The sequence below is a fragment of the Hippocampus zosterae genome, chromosome 3, assembly GCF_025434085.1.
Source record: "Hippocampus zosterae strain Florida chromosome 3, ASM2543408v3, whole genome shotgun sequence".
Taxonomy (NCBI): Eukaryota; Metazoa; Chordata; class Actinopteri; order Syngnathiformes; family Syngnathidae; genus Hippocampus; species Hippocampus zosterae.
Window position 1 is genome coordinate 6,411,144 of NC_067453.1, and position 17,752 is coordinate 6,428,895.

The 17,752-nt window shown below is 47.8% G+C and overlaps 1 protein-coding gene across 1 annotated transcript; it reads right to left on the reverse strand.

The window, feature by feature from the left end:
* Window positions 1-45: 45 nt before the first annotated feature.
* Window positions 46-16,886, reverse strand: si:ch211-245j22.3 (uncharacterized protein LOC563798 homolog). The gene is given in 5 exon segments (XM_052060344.1): window positions 46-730; window positions 15,161-15,185; window positions 15,188-15,274; window positions 15,367-15,548; window positions 16,853-16,886. Coding segments are annotated over 5 exon segments (465 nt in total). The 3' UTR covers window positions 46-593.
* Between the last annotated feature and the right edge of the window lie 866 nt (window positions 16,887-17,752).

Genomic DNA, 17,752 nt, shown 5'->3' on the forward strand with positions numbered 1-17,752 from the left:
TAGTAGGAAATACTGCTATATAAGGCAGCAATATGTACAGCGAACCGTTTATTTAATTAAAATGTTTTTTCAACAAAAACAAACCATCAGACAGCTTCATCTTTACACAGTGTCATAATGCTTCGGCATACGTATTAAGATAGTTCAGGGGTGCTTAAAACATGATTGCGTTGTCTTTTTAAACAAAACAAATTGTGAAACAGCGTACCATCAACGTCAGAAAAAAATGTGAGGATGGGGCGCGGTTGGTTGGTCAAAAATCACAAAATAGTAAACCCTAAAATTGCACTGTGTGCATGTCCGATCTATAATGTTGCTTTTTCTCTATGGTAGAACCCTAGTATAAACATTTTACATCAGTCGTTCGTTGCAGGCAAGAATATTATTAATACTAATAATACATATGCAATGCACTACCAACACATTTTTTTTATTTATTACACAATTAAATGCAGGCATCAATATCTCTTGTGTCTATAAATAAAAATGTATTGTATTGTACTTTACATACAGTAAGAATTCATACAGTAGTTCAGAACAAATTTATTTCTAGAAATTTCAATCCAAAGTTGTTGAATAGACATAAATTCATGTCAATCATTGAGTCCCACTGCAGAGTCCCTCTTCAGGGGCCAATCCGCCCTCACTGTGCAGGGATCACATTCCAACATCTTTCTGATCCACTCATCATCCAATGTTCCCTCTATGAACTCCTCCATACTGATTACAGCTACAGACATAACAAGGATGGGCAAAGATTAAACAAAAAGAAGCAGATAAGAGGCCCATAAAGACGTTTCTACATTTCCCACTCGTGTTAAACAGAAGTGAGCACACACCATTTAAAATGCCTAATAAGCCATTGCACACATTGCAGGTTGCCGTGGCAGTGTCACAGCTTTCGACAAATTCCATACTGCTGTCATGTTCCGTATTCGGCAGCAGGTAGCGCGCGTTCACTTCTGCCGGCTACACACCTGCTGCCTATTTTCCAGTGATTGCACCTGCTATATCTAGGCGCTCCGGCGTTTGACCCATTGCCGGAGTATTAAATGCCGTGCCACTGCTATTGCCCATATTCCAAGACTTATTGTGCGCTACCCAGTGATGGGTCCATGAGGCCTCATTAGGCGTGTCGACACACTGACACACTGTGTTGATACTGTGCTGATACTGTGTCACTGACCACTGCCACCTGCTGGACCTTCAAGATCCCTGCAGCCAACCCACTTAACAGACTGAACTGACTGATAAATTTTTTTGTATATTGAACATATTGTAATGCCCCTCAGTAGCGGAGAGAAGGATGCTCGCAGTCGCTGATACTCTTAATCATTTTTAATAACAAAATAAGTAATAAACACACGCATTCAAGGAGTTGCTGTTCGCCACAACTCACGCCCATGCGCTCCACACTCAGAATAACTCCCGGAGCCAATATTCCCCCCAACCTGGCTCCTCCCCTCCCTATGATGTCACACAAATACAAGAAACAGATATTACAATATAAAATATACAATTCGGTAATAAATTGGCAAAAAGTGAAGGTAAGATATAAAAAAAGGAAAAGAAAATAGTCATCATCACAAATGTGTTCAAAGGCGTAGAAAGAAGTAAAAAACCTACCCCGAGTCCTACCCCTTCTTATATATGAATTGATCATTTTTCAAAATAGGAAAGAAAGTCTACATATCAACAAATGCTTTTACCCTTATGTATGCTGTACTTATACATTTTTACAACTTTAGGTTTGTATATACAGTACATACTCATTGGAGCACATGTATATGTCGATTTTCTCTTATTCATAATGGATGCTACATTTCATTAATATATTAAATAATCTCATCAATGTATTTCTGAAGTATTGCTATATTTCATGAGTGTATCGAATTTATCATCTTAATTCAGATTTGTGTAGTTGTCTTGTACTACTCTTGAATTCATTTTTAATCTCAGCCAGAGAGTTACTCATTTTACTGGTCCGTTTCAGAATCATTCCACAGATTTACACCTATTACAGATACACTCCTTTGCGTGATGTTTGTTCGTGTTTTGGATTTTTTTGTATAGGTTAGTACCCCTCAAATTATGACAACTTTCTCGAATTTTAAAAAGCTTCTGGATGTTTTGGCAAAGGAGGTTATTGTGTGCTTTGTACATTAATTGGGCGATTTTGAAGTCAACCAGGTCATGAGATTTCATTGTTTAATTTGATAAACAGTGGATTTGTGGGTTCCGTCTAGTTGGAGCCAGTGATTGTTATGATTGATTTGTATTGTAGTTTTAAAACAGAGTGTTTTACTGGCATTTCCCCATATTTCCACACAATAGGTCAAATATGGAAGTAATAAAAGTATGTGTACAAGGATCTCTTATTCAGCACATCCTTAGTTTTTGGGAGGATCCCTATGGTTTGGGATATTTTTCTTTTATTATCTATTATGTAGCTGCCAGCACGGTTTTGCATCTACAACTGTTCCAAGACATTTTCATAAGGTCATTCATCGATTTGATGATGAAGTGTATACAATAAAATTCACATCCATGCATTCATTTTGCAACATTCAATGTGTTCAAATAATGTGAAGATCATTTGAATGAGGATGCTTGTGGGCTTTGATTTCACAAATTTTTATTGAGAAAAATAAGATGCTCCAATGTTTTAAACTTCAGCCTGTTGCGTCTTTTACAAGCAATTTCTCCTGCTGTGGAGAACACACGCTCACAAGGGACGGATGAGGCTGGCGTACAAAGGAACTCCTTTGCGAGGTGGGAGAGGTTTGGGAAAGAAGTGTGTTGGTCCTTCCAGTACAACAGCGGGTCCCGGTCACGTGCAATATTCCCCTGTGCCAGGTACCGCTGGACCTCAGATACTGCGTTTGCTGTTGCACCACCTCTTCCCAGTCTCCCCACCTCATCATCCAGATGACTCCACAGGCCACCTAAAAAAACAAAACCAAACAAATCGGCATTTAGAACAGTTTCCAATAAACTAATAATGATGAGTAACATGCCTATGTAGTTGCAGAGGGCTGCGATGATGGTCCAGGCTGGGCCTCAATTGTGCACCCGATGACAGGCATGCACTCAGCCCGCAGTCTGGATATGGCCTCCGTGCACCTGGAGGAACTGCAGAATCCAAGTGATTTGAATCTGGGGTCTAGAAGTGTTGCTAAGGTTAACACACTCATAGACTCCAAACTGGAAGCAGTGTCTGTGACTCGACGCTTGAGGTGTTCGTGGAGTTGTATGACTGGCTGTGCGTGCAGGGTTGAAGCGTGGCCCTCAAGTGCATGATAAAGCATTTTCATCACCGGGATGACCTTCGAACCTGAAACTTTCCTCTCTTCAGACAACTCCACTGTGGCTTGATGGAATGGAGAAAGCACAAGTAGTGCTTCTCCTATGATGGTGAACTCATCAGCTGTCAGTGGAGCCAAATCTGTCTTTAGGGAGGCCAGAGATACCCACACTGGTTCCCTCTCACCATGCAGCCTTGACAGCATTTCATAGGTACCGTTCCTTCGTGTTGGCACCTCATTGATAAGTTTCAGGGTTGGACGTCCGATCTGTTGCTGCACCCGAGCAAGCTTCTCCTTGGCTCTAGTGCTTGAACGGAAATATGTAACAATGTGCCGAGCTTTGTTCCTAATGTCAGTAAGTGCAGGGACCTGATCGCACGATTTTCTAACTAATGAATTAAGACTATGTGCAATGCAAATTGAGTGGCGTATTTGGAGGTGTCTAGTGGATGCGATCATGTTCGGTGCTGCGTCAGTCACAAGACACTTTACTTTGTTGGTTATGGCCCAGTCCTCCATCATGCCCCTTTTGACCTGGGCCAAATTGTCAGCAGTGTGATTTTGTGGAAAATATTGTACTCTCAACACTGATGAACACAACTGCACATTTGCATTAATGTAGTGACAGGTGAGTGCCATGTAGGCCTCCATGTTCACAGAGGTCCACATGTCAGTCGTTATACTCACTGCCACAGCTTGCTGTACTTCCATTTTCACTTTTTCCCGTTCCTCCATACATTTTTCGGCCACCATTTTCTTGGTCTGAAAATTAAACCAAAAGCAAACATTATATGGGATTCATCTACTACTTATGGAACTTCCACACAGACCTTTCTCGTCGGCAAAACATATGAGGGTTCAAGGAGCTGAATCAGCTCCATGAACCCTTCACTCTCCACAATGCTGAGGGGCTGGCAGTCCTTGATAATGAAGTTCAGCAGTGCCTGATCCAGCAGCTGCTTCCTGGAAGCTTGATTGTCAAACATGGAGTGGAGAGTCAACTAATAATAATTATTTTCCATCCATTTTCCGAACCGCTTGATCCTCACTAGGGTCGCGGGGGGTGCTGGAGCCTATCCCAGCCGTCTTCGGGCAGTAGGCGGGGGACACCCTGAATCAGTTGCCAGCCAATTGCAGGGCACACAGAGACGAACAACCATCCACTCCCACACTCACACAGAGGGACAATTTAGAGTGCCCAATCAGTCTGCCATGCATGTTTTTGGAATGTGGGAGGAAACCGGAGCACCCGGAGAAAACCCACGCAGGCCCGGGGAGAACATGCAAACTCCACACAGGGAGGCCGCAGCTGGAATCGAACCCGGTACCTCTGCATTGTGAAGCCGACGTGCTAACCACTGGACTACCGGGCCGCCCTAATAATAATTACTCATTGTCAATTAATCATCAACATAGCAACCGTGAAAAGATGAGTGAACGTTTGTATACCTGGCGTAATACTGGGTGTATCGCGAACTTCATTCTCATGCTTGGCCCGATAATGCCTCAGCATGGTGGAGGTGCTTCTGTTGGTGTATGACAATTCGACCCGGCAAATTCGACATTTCACCTGTAATGAAATGTGAATAAGAAGTAACTAAGAGTTACCTTGAAATGTATTTGGATTAGAATGGTACAATACGTGTCAATAATCTGAGAGGCACTCAGCGAGTGTCTCTCGCCGAGAGGCTCTCGGCGACAGAAGGCGATTTGAATAAATAAATAGATAAATAATACATTATTCTCCAGGACATCAAAATGGTCCCACACGGCGGATGATTTGCGTCTCTGCTCCATAATCGGCAAGGAAGGCAAGGCACGAACACGAAGTCTGCACTGACACGAACTTCGACAAGCGAGCTAAGGGTGTGGAAAATAATCGATATTAATCGATACATCGATGCGCACGTGCGCGATCCGAGTGCATCGGCTCATTCACTGGGTACGACGCGATTGACGGGTGAAATCGCGATTCATCACGATGCATTGATGGGTATCGGTAAAATCCGATTAAAGCGCCGTTTTATTCATGTTAAACGTCACATATTTGCCCTTTCCTAGGCGCTATGAATGCACCATCATTGCTTTGCGTTTTGTGTTGAACACGGACGGTAGCCGTGCGTCACATACAGTCCAGTACACAACTAGCGAAACATTATGGAAGTTAGCGCAAACAGCAGCAAGGAAACTACTATATTTAATGCAGCCGCAACATTCAAATCGTATGTTTGGAAATACTACGGCTTCGAAAAGAAAGACGGAAAGCTTGATAAAACCTCCGTAATTTGCAAGGAATGTCGCACTAAGAAGCCATACAATGGCAGCACCACAAATATGCAGACCCACTTAAAACGATGGCACCAGATCACCGACAAGTTTCCCTCCCGCTCCCACGCTTCCCCGCCCAGTTCCTCGTCGGACACCGGAGAAACTCTTGGTAACCAGGTCAGGATCAGAAAAAAATTGCCTCTTATTTTGGGAGTCCCCTTGCAACTCACTGTGACCGCGAAATGGCTATAACTAAGGTCACTGCTTATTTCATATGCAAAGACCTCCAGCCTTAGCGTACTGGACAACGAGGGTTTCAGACAGCTCGTGCACGTTTTGGAACCCAGGTATAAAATACCAGACAGGTCTGTGTTCACTTACAAACATATTCCCGATGTGTACAACAAAGTGAGAAGTGAGATTACTGTGTCGCTGAACAGTGCGCAAAGAGTTGCACTTACAGTGGATGGGTGGACATCTTGCGCTATATATATATATATATATATATATATATATATATATATATATATATTCATTCATTCATTCATCTTTCGAGCCGCTTGATCCTCACTAGGGTCGCGGGGGGTGCTGGAGCCTATCCCAGCTGTCTTCGGGCAGTAGGCGGGGGACACCCTGAATCGGTTGCCAGCCAATCACAGGGCACACATAGACGAACAACCATTCGCACTCACACCTCGGGACAATTTAGAGTGTTCAACCAGCCTGCCACGCATGTTTTTGGAATGTGGGAGGAAACCGGAGCACCCGGAGAAAACCCACGCAGGCCCGGGGAGAACATGCAAACTCCACACAGGGAGGCCGGAGCTGGAATCGAACCCGGTACCTCTGCACTGTGAAGCCGACGTGCTAACCACTGGACTACCGGGCCGCCCTATATATATATATATATATATATATATATATATATATATATATATATATGATGATATATATGACGCTCCAAGCCTTGTCCAGTCGCCTAAAGCGGTACACGAAAGAGAATGAGGCCAGACGAATAAACAGGCTGTTCGCAACACAACCTGCGAAAGTGTACGCTCAGTGGCAGGGTCCTAACAACAGAGCTGACCCACCAAGACTGGAAACTGAAAGGTACTGGAAAGGCATATGGGAGAAGGAGGTTGCACATAACAGCAGTGCACAATGGCTGGTGACCCTGAGAGAGGAGCACAGCAACCTCCCTGAACAGAACCCAGTTACCATAACAGTGGCAGACATACAGGAAAGAGTCTCAGATATGAAGAACTGGACAGCACCAGGCCCGGACATGGTCCACACCTACTGGCTAAAGAGACTCACAGCACTCCATGAGCGCCTAGCAGTACAAATGAACCAGCTGCTGAGGGATGGGACTCACCCAGAATGGCTAACCGAAGGGCGAACGATCCTGATCATGAAGGATCCCTCGAAGGGTGCAGCCCCATCCAACTATCGGCCAATAACCTGTCTCTCCACAACATGGAAGCTCATGTCAGGCATCATTGCGGCTAAGATAAGTGGACACATGGATCAATACATGAACGAAGCGCAGAAGGGCATTGGTAGAGATACCAGAGGAGCCAAACATCAGCTCCTGGTTGACAGAACAGTCGCACAAGACTGCAGGTCCCGACGTACCAACCTGTGCACAGCTTGGATTGATTACAAGAAAGCCTATGACTCGATGCCACATACATGGATCACTGAATGCTTGGAGTTGTACAAGGTGAACAGGACCCTAAGAGCCTTCGTTGCGAACTCGATGAGGATGTGGAAAACCACACTTGAAGCCAATGGCAAGCCACTTACCCAAGTGTCCATCAAATGTGGCATATACCAAGGTGATGCACTCTCCCCACTGCTGTTCTGCATAGGACTGAACCCCCTAAGCCAAGTAATCACCAAGACAGGCTATGGATACCGCCTCAGAAATGGAGCTACAATCAGTCACCTCCTCTACATGGATGACATAAAGCTGTATGCTAAGAGCGAAAGGGACATAGATTCCCTGATCCACACAACCAGGATCTACAGCAGCGACATCGGGATGTCATTCGGGCTTGAGAAATGTAGTCGGATGGTGACTAAGAGAGGAAGGGTAGTCCGCACTGAAGGGGTCTCACTCCCTGAAGGAACAATAGCAGACATTGAGGACAGCTACAAGTACCTTGGTATACCACAAGCCAATGGCAACCTCGAACTGGCAACAAGGAAAGCGGCTACAGCCAAATACCTCCAGCGAGTGAGGCAAGTCCTAAGAAGCCAGCTCAATGGCAAGAATAAGACCCGGGCAATAAACAGCTATGCCCTGCCAGTGATCAGATACCCTGCAGGAATAATAAGGTGGCCAAAGGAAGAGATTCAGACCACGGACGTTAAGACCCGAAAGCTCCTAACCATGCATGGAGGGTTCCATCCCAAATCCAGCACCCTGAGACTGTACGCAAGCCGAAAGGAAGGAGGCCGGGGACTAGTGAGTGTGAGAGCCACTGTCCAGGATGAAACATCCAAGCTCCATGAATACATCAAGGAGAAGGCTCAAACGGATGACGTACTCAGAGAATGTCTAAGACAATGGGGAACAGAAGATGAGGCGCTGGAAGAGGGACCATCATGGGAGGACAAGCCCCTACACGGGATGTACCACCGGACCATAACTGAAGTGGCTGATCTCAAGAAGTCCTATCAGTGGCTAGAGAGGGCTGGCCTGAAGGACAGCACAGAGGCACTCATCCTGGCTGCTCAGGAGCAGGCCTTGAGCACCAGAGCCATCGAGGCCCAGATATACCACACCAGACAAGACCCAAGGTGTAGGTTGTGCAAAGAGGCACCTGAGACGATCCAACACATAACTGCAGGGTGTAAGATGCTGGCAGGGAAAGCCTACATGGAACGCCATAACCAGGTGGCTGGCATAGTCTACCGAAACATCTGTGCGGAGTATGGATTGGAAACCCCAAGGTCAAAATGGGAAACACCACAGAAGGTGGTGGAGAATGACAGAGCGAAGATCCTGTGGGACTTCCAGATCCAGACTGACAAGATGGTAATGGCGAACCAACCAGATATCGTGATCATAGATAAAGGGCAGAGGAAAGCCGTTGTAGTGGATGTAGCGGTCCCAAGTGATGGAAACATCAGGAAGAAGGAACATGAGAAACTCGAGAAATACCAAGGGCTCAGAGAGGAGCTGGAGAGAGCCTGGAAGGTAAAGGTGACAGTCGTGCCTGTGGTGGTCGGAGCACTCGGGGCAGTGACCCCCAAACTAGATGAGTGGTTGCAACAGATCCCGGGAACAACATCGGACATCTCAGTCCAGAAATGTGCAGTGCTGGGAACAGCAAGGATACTGCGCAGAACCCTCAAGCTTCCTGGCCTCTGGTAGAGGACCCGAGCTGAATGAGGGACGGACACCACCCGAGGGGTGAGATGAGGATTTTTTTTTTTTTTTTATGAAAGGGCTTAAATAAGTTGTTTTACAAGTTCTACTGTTTATAAGGAATAAAGTGGTATCCTTTTTTGTAATACCATACTGAATTCCATCTTTTTAAAAGCTTTTTTTCTTTGCTTATTTGCATCATGTTTAATTGCACAATATCGCAACAAATTGCATTGTATCGTATCAGATCGCATTGATTTGAACTTAATGTGTATCGAATCGTATCACATCGTGACGACGGTGAAACGTATCGCATCGTATCGCCAGAAAATTCCATGTATCGTTTAAGTATCGCATCGCTGGCAGTGGATCGAGATGTGTATCGAATCGTCCTCAGTGCTGAGATTCACATCCCTAAAGCGAGCGTGAGTGAGGTCTGGCTTGTTTCGGCAGGTGGCATTGTGTCACCAGACGCACTTCCTTATAAACACTGTGCGGCGGGCTTTTGCTGTGTCAACGCCCTCTGCACTGAGTCGACGCCCCCTGGACTAAGTGGCGCAGCCTGGACTGTGCCAAGCAGCCGATGCAGTCTAAACTGCACCGGTGCAGTTCACGTGTCAATTAGCAGCCTGGACTGTGTCAACGCAGCCGATGTGTCAATTAGCAGCCTGGACTGTGTCAACGCAGCCGGTGTGTCAATTAGAAGCCTGGACTGTGTCAATGCAGTTCACGTGTCAATCACGTGACGTAATGAAGCAGCACATGCATCGACAGGTGGTTTGCTCTGTGAGCCCGGCGCATGTGTCAATGCATCGGTGTAGCTGGACCCATCACTAGCGCTACCATTTTCGCGGTTGGCTATGTTATCGTCCTCCCACAGGACTCGGTGTCTTAAACGTACGCGTAGTATTGCATACTTTCCTTGCCGTTGTTTTGCAAGCGTTTTCTGTTGTAGCATTTCCTTATTTCCTGGTGCTCGTTTTTACCAGCGCTTTCTGTTGCCGCGTTCCTTATTTCCTGGTGCTCGTTTTGCCCAGCGTTTTCTGTTATTTATTAGGCAGGATTTTTGTTTATAATAAATGTTATTGTTTTGACAGAGTCCTTGTCGGTGTCTGCTATTTTCGGTGATCCGCTTACTTTCGTTTTCTCTGTTACGTACGAAGCAGTTCCCTTTCCCTGCTTTGTGCGTAACGTGACAGAATACTCCGGCCACCATGGATCCCGCGGACATCGATAAGGTTTTGTCGGCTTTGTCCCGCCAAGAGCAACTTAGGAGTCAGCAGAGCCAAATTATATCCGAGCTCCGCGGCGCGGTCTCCATGTTGGCTCACAGGCTCGAGGAGTACGAACCTCGCGTAACTCTTTTAGAAGGGCGGAGAGCTCCTACCCCGGAGGTTCCTGTCCCGTCTCCTACTTTTTGTAGGGAACCGAGGCTTCCACATCCTCCACGCTATGGAGGCGAGTATGGTCAGTGCAGGCACTTCCTCCACCAGTGCTCGCTCGTTTTTGACCAGCAGCCGTCCATTTATGTCAGTGATGACACGAAGGTCGCCTACGTCATGAGCTTATTGACTGGTCGGGCGGCGTCATGGGCAATGGCAGTGCGCGAAGCAAAACCGAACCTTCGATCTTCCTTCCCTGACTTTGTGGCGGCGTTTCGTCAGGTGTTCCACCATCCTGTGCGGGGAAGAGAGGCTGAGGGTCGACTCCTGGAGCTCCGCCAAGGAAGACAATCCGTGGAGGACTACTCGATCGAGTTTCGCATCCTGGCCGCCCAGAGTGGCTACAGAGACCGGGCACTGTGTGGCTTGTTTCGTCGCGGGCTTAACACGACGCTGAAAGATGAACTGGCCACCCGCGACAACAGTACCGACCTGGAGGAGTTGATTGATCTCTCTCTCTGCTCTTGGACAACCGCCTGAGAGAGAGAAACCGGGAGCGCGGAGGTGGCTGGTTCCCGTTCCGGCACACAGCGGATCTCGGTGCATCCCCCGAGACAACTCGGACTGCTGGGTCCAGGGAGCACCCTAGTGACCGGAGGGCTGCCGCCAGGGAGGAGTCAATGCAGCTGGGGGGCGGCAATTCCCGACCGGAGGAGAGATGGCACCGAATCGAGGACCAGGCTGGTTGCAACAGTGACCTACTGAGACTTCGGGCCGCTCCCTGCCCATCGGGACCTCAACCACCTACGACCGTCGAGTACTGTGAGTCACGACCTCGCGCTGAATCTCGAGAGCCTCGTAGAGTCGACTCTCGACCGGGACGCACCAGGAGACTTGAACTCGAGGGTGAGTTCTACGGGGCGTCCCGTGCGCGTCAGATCTGGGCCCTCATAGACTCCGGTGCCGATGACTGTTTCCTGGACACCGACATTGCCTCGGAGATAGGCTGTTCGAGCGAGGAACTAGCCGAAAAGAAACGTGTTCACTATCTGGACGGACGCCTTCTAGCGGTGGTAACACGGATCACCGAACCGCTTAAGCTCAGGTTGTCGGGGAATCACGTAGAGCACAGACTGTTCTATTTAATGCATTCCCGAGCCGCTCCAGTTATTCTCGGTTTACCCTGGCTCAAAACTCACAACCCAATCATATCATGGAACCGCCCGGCCATAGAACTATGGAGTCCGTTCTGTCATGAGCATTGTTTGCGGTCTGCTGTAGGGGGACACACGCGTGTCGGTAACGATGCCCCTGAAGACATCTGCCTTGACGGGGTGCCTAGTTACTATCACGACTTAAAGCAGCTTTTAGTAAGGATCGCGCCCGATCTCTGCCTCCGTACCGTCCGTACGACTGCACCATAGACCTGCAGGTGGGCGCCCCGCTGCCGAGCTCTCGATTATATCACGTGTCTCGACCTGAACAAGAGGCATTGAGGGATTACATTAATAGCTCGCTCGCTGCAGGTCTCATCAGACCATCACGATCACCGTTAGGTGCCGGGTTCTTCTTCGTAGAGAGTCGTTACGGCCGTGTGTGGATTATCGGGGGTTCAATGACATTACGATAAAGAATAAATACCCCCTGCCATTGTTAGATTCCGCTTTCGCTCCATTACAATCGGACACAATTTTTTCAAAATTAGACTTGCGTAGTACGTACCATCTGGTTCGCGTACGAGAAGGGGATGAGTGGAAGACGGCTTTTAAAACCCCATTAGGCCATTTCGAATACTTAGTCATGCCTTTCGGTCTGACTAATGCCCCCGCTGTGTTCCAGAGTCTGGTTAATGAAGTCTTGAGGGACATGCTGAACGTTTTTTGTTTCGTCTATCTCGATGATATTTTGATTTTCTCCCGGTCAATACAGGAGCACAAACAGCACGTCAGACTCGTTTTACAACGGTTATTAGAGAACAGGCTCTTCGTCAAGGCAGAGAAGTGTGAGTTCCACGTACAAACCATCTCGTTCCTGGGATTTATCATTGAGCAGGGTAAACTGAGAGCCGACACCGTTAAGACCAAGGCGGTGGTGGAGTGGCCTACACCCACCAACCGTAAGGAGCTGCAACGCTTCTTGGGGTTTGCCAACTTCTACAGACGTTTTATTCGTAATTATAGCCAACAGGCTCTACCGTTAACCCGGCTGACTTCCGTTAAGCTCCCGTTTACATGGGACTCGGTCGCGGACACAGCATTCACAAACTTGAAAAGAGCCTTCACTAACCCACCGGTACTGCAGCACCCTGATCCAGACCAACCTTTTATAGTAGAGGTGGACGCCTCGGATTCAGGAGTGGGGGCAGTTTTGTCTCAACGTTCTCCGGTTGACCAGAAGCTGCACCCCTGCGCCTTTTTCTCTCGTAGTCTCAGTGCCGCCGAGGCGAATTACGACGTGGGAAATCGTGAGCTACTAGCTGTGGTGGCGGCACTACAGGAGTGGAGACACTGGCTCGAGGGGACTAAAGAGCCCTTCACTGTTTTCACGGATCATAAGAACCTGGAATACATTCGGTCCGCGAAAAGACTGAATTTGCGACAGGCCCGGTGGGCGCTTCTGCTGACACGATTCAATTTCACCCTCACCTATTGTCCCGGATCCAAGAACACAAAGCCTGACGCCTCCACGATCCTGCAGAAAGGTACCCCACACCTGGAAACCATTCTTCCAGATCATCGCATCCTGGGGGCAGTGAGGTGGGAGATCGAGCGGAGGGTTCAGGAGGTCCAAGATGGGGTCCAAGTCCCGGCTGCTTGTCCCGCAGGGAAGCTGTTTGTACCTCCCCCACTGCGCTCGGAGGTGTTGCAGTGGGGGCACGCGTCCAAGGTGGCCTGCCATCCCGGGGTGAACTGGACTGTGCACCTCATTTCCCAGCGGTTCTGGTGTCCAGAGCAACGGAAGGATGTCATGGAGTACATCAACGCCTGCTCCACCTGCGGCAAGACCTTGCATCGGCCTCCGGCTGGATTGGTCCAACCGCTACCCATTCCTCTTCGACCTTGGTCCCACATCTCCCTGGACTTTGTCATGGGTCTTCCCCCATCCCGTGGGCGGTCCGTCATTCTCACCATTGTGGACCGTTTCTCTAAATCGGCCCACTTCATCCCTCTGTCCAAATTGCAGTCGGCGTTGGAGACCCCCGACCTCCTCGTCAGGCATGTCTTCCGCCTCCATGGCATCCCTCAGGACATTGTATCCGACCGGGGGCCCCAGTTCGTGTCCAAAGTGTGGAAGCGGTTCTGCCGGTAACTGGGGGCCACGGCGAGTTTGACGTCGGGATACCACCCGCAGTCCAATGGGCAGGCGGAGCGCGCTAACCAGGATCTGGGGGCGGCCCTCCGTTGCGTGTCTCCACCGTCCCTCGTCCTGGGCTGACCACTTACCTTGGGGGGAGTACACTCACAACACCCTCGACTCTTCAGCTACTGGGCGGTCCCCTTTCATGACTGCCTACGGGTACCAACCACCGCTGTTCCCATCCAAGGAGGGTCAGGTGGAGGTTCCGTCGGTGCAGTTCCACCTCAAACGGGCTCATCGCGTGTGGAAGGAGGCCAGGGCCGCAATGTCCCGCACCGCGTCCAGAAACCGGCAGATCGCGGACCGTCGGCGATGCCCGGCGCCGACCTACGTCGTGGGGCAAGAGGTGTGGCTGGCTACGAGGGATCTGCGCCTGGCCGGCATGTCTGCCAAGTTGGGGCCCCGGTTCACCGGACCGTTTGTGGTGGACTCCGTCATCAGCCCCGTCACAGTCAAGTTCCGGTTGCCGGCCTCAATGAAGGTTCACCCCGTGTTCCACGTCTCGCTGATCAAGCCGGTGGCAACCAGTCCCTTGGCTCCGTCTCCCACCCCGCCTCCTCCTCCGCGGGTTGCTGACGGGGACCCCGTGTACACTGTGCGGGCCATCCTGGACTCTCGGCGCAGGGGTAAGGGGTTCCAGTATCTGGTCGACTGGGAGGGCTATGGGCCAGAGGATCGACAATGGGTCCCCCGCTCCTGGATCTTAGACCCGTCCCTGATTCGGGACTTCCACGCCTCTCACCCGTCCAACCCGGGTGGGCCGCCGGGAGGCGTCCGTTGAGGGGGGGGGGGGGGGTACTGTCATGTTCCGTATTCGGCAGCAGGTGGCACGCGTTCACTTCTGCCGGCTACATACCTGCTGCCTATTTTCCAGTGATTGCACCTGCTATATCTAGGCGCTCCGGCGTTTGACCCATTGCCGGAGTATTAAATGCCGTGTCACTGCTATTGCCCATATTCCAAGACTTATTGTGCGCTACCATTTACGCGGTTGGCTATGTTATCGTCCTCCCACAGGACTCAGTGTCTTAAACGTACGCGTAGTATTACATACTTTCCTTGCCGTTGTTTTGCAAGCATTTTCTGTTGTAGCATTTCCTGGTGCTCATTTTTACCAGCGCTTTCTGTTGTCGCGTTCCTTATTTCCTGGTGCTCGTTTTGCCCAGCGTTTTCTGTTATTTATTAGGCGGGATTTTTGTTAAATATTATAATAAATATAATAAATATTATTGTTTTGACAGAGTCCTTGTCGGTGTCTGCTATTTTCGGGGATCCGCTTACTTTCGTTTTCTCTGTTACGTACGAAGCAGTTCCCTTTCCCTGCTTCGTGCGTAACGTGACAACTGCAGACATTATCATCGTAACGTGACGCCAGCTTCTCGTAGAATGACTCTAACCTTCCCTTACTGGTATGTGCAATAAATAAATAACTAAATATATAGACATGTAAAACGAATATTCTCACTTCTCACCATTGTTGTCTTTGTCTAATCTAAATCTAAAAAAAATATCTGGTCAGTGCATTCATCAGCCTTTAGGGCGTTTGGTTCTGTTAAACCTGATGTTTCATTCATCTTATAAACAGCCTGGGAGCATGTGGAGGACACAAACAGGGTGATGTTAGGAATAACAGATTTAACATAAAAACAATTACATATACTCACACAGACACACACACCTATAAAATGCTAAGCATCTCCTCCCTTATGATGGCACCATCTCCATCTCTGTCAAAGAGATTGAAGAACCAGCGTAGCCTCTCCACTGCTGAGCCTTCAACGAGCAAGCTGATGGCCATCATATACTCCCTGAAATCTACCAAACCATCCTGGAACAAAAGGGGTTTCTTTTTTATGATAGCTTTGTGCTCACAGCATACAGGTGTGTTTAGTGTACCTCTCTTAACTGATTTTTGTCCAGCGTGCGGAATATTTGTTCTGCATACTCAGCTGATTCTCTGCCCACTGTTAGATTGCAGAAATGCCTTTGAAACTCATGAAGTGTAATGAGTCCACTTCGGCATTTATTAATAAATATTCTGCCACAAGACCAGACAAGGAAGATACATTTCTATTCACCTTTAGAACAGTTTTAAAAGCTAATCATCGTATAGTATGGACATTTCTAAAAATCGAACCCCCATCCAAAAATAAATTAAATAAAATAATATATCAATGACGTTCATAACATTTTTCAGCTAAAAGTCACTGTGTTGTCAAGTGAAAATTGAGTAACTCAAAATTTGGCCACTGTGTGAATGTTTAGTCTTATTACTATTCGACATGTAGCAAGAAAATTGTGCATGAGATCTGAGACATTAGGCAAGGGCTGCAGATAACATTTTTCGCAAGTTACCATATCAAGAAAAAAAAAAAGACAGCAAGGCAGAGCACCCCGGTGATGAGTAACATGCATTACGTTGTACCTTTCTTGCATTGATACAGTCGTTGGAACAAATTATTGCAGTGCGGATGGTCACAGTCTTTTGCATTCTACTCTTTCAGCAGGATGATACTGCGTACAAAAATGAAGTCCTCTACCAGTCTTACAGTCAGTTTTAGCTATTCTTCTTTAAACCTTTTAGAAATAATTATTCAGAATAAAAGCAAGCAAGTATTCATTTGCTTGCTTGCCGTGAAAGTGGCTGCCTTTACAGCCGTTTCTGTACTTTTTGTTCTGCTACTTTATTCCTTTCTGCTGCTGTGAATTGGGAATTTCTCCATTGTGAGACGAATAAAGGTTTTCTTATTCTTATTCTTAGGAAGCTCACTGCTGCCGCGCCCTTACTTATGAACAAAATGTACAGCACTGGATTCCCCTCCGTTGCGTATCAACGTTACCGATCGAATCGTACATTGGTATATTTCCGGAGGTATGGCACGGTCCGGAACAAATGGTCTGAAAACATGTCTGGTAAACGGAAGCAAATCTCGCTGTCTGCGAAGGCCGAAATTGTGTCTCACTTTCGAAAAGGGAGTCTTCCAGACTAAGCTCAATCAAGACTACAAATTGGCAAAGTCAACGATTTCAACAATCATCCGTAATGGCAAAAAAAATCATGGCATAGTTCGAGGTCAACAGATTGAAAGATGATCATAATGGTCATCTCCCCGGTTGGCCAAATGGCCAGTCCAGCCCAGTCCACCAATGGCCTCCGTCCTTGCCACTCTCCATAAAGACCAGGTTTTTGGAGTCCATGACTAATATTTGTTGGTGTTTTTAGGGGGGAAAGATGAACACTTTTACCTGTCCCAATTCATTTTTTTAAATTTGTAGATAAACTAAAAGGATATTCTCCTTTAAAAATATCAAACTTGATTATTTTATTTAATCTGTTTTAATTGAGGGATAGTCCAGTGGTTAGCACATCGGCTTCACAGTGCAGAGTTACCGGGTTCGATTCCAGCTCCGGCCTCCCTGTGTGGAGTTTGCATGTTCTCCCCGGGCCTGCGTGGGTTTTCTCCGGGTGCTCCGGTTTCCTCCCACATTCCAAAGAATATGCATGGCAGGCTGATTGAACACTCTAAATTGTCCCTAGGTGTGAGTGTGAGCGTGGATGGTTGTTCGTCTATGTGTGCCCTGCGATTGGCTGGCAACCGATTCAGGGTGTCCCCCGCCTACTGCCCGGCGACGGCTGGGATGGGCACCCCCCACGACCCTAGTGAGGATCAATCGGTACGGAAGATGAATGAATAATTGAGGGATGGGAGGAAAAAATCCCTCCCATCATTCAAAAACAGGGCGTATCACATTGACAGCGTAGAAAATGCATTAACATATCACAATATAGGCAAAGACTTTGATATGTTCAAAGTCAAAACAAATATTTTACTTGATATTTTGATTCACCACAAAGATGATCGGGCTGCTTTCATGGAAGACTACATGAATTTGAAACTAGTGACTGTTGATAAGATAAAATGTCAAGAATTTGGAGAATTTTAAAAGCTACAGGTATGTAAACGAAAGGTGACCCGGTGTGCTCCTGTGGTTTGCGTGTCGACCTCACAGCGCAGAGGTGCAGGGTCCGATTCCAGCTCCGCCTCCCTGTGTGGAGTTGTCAT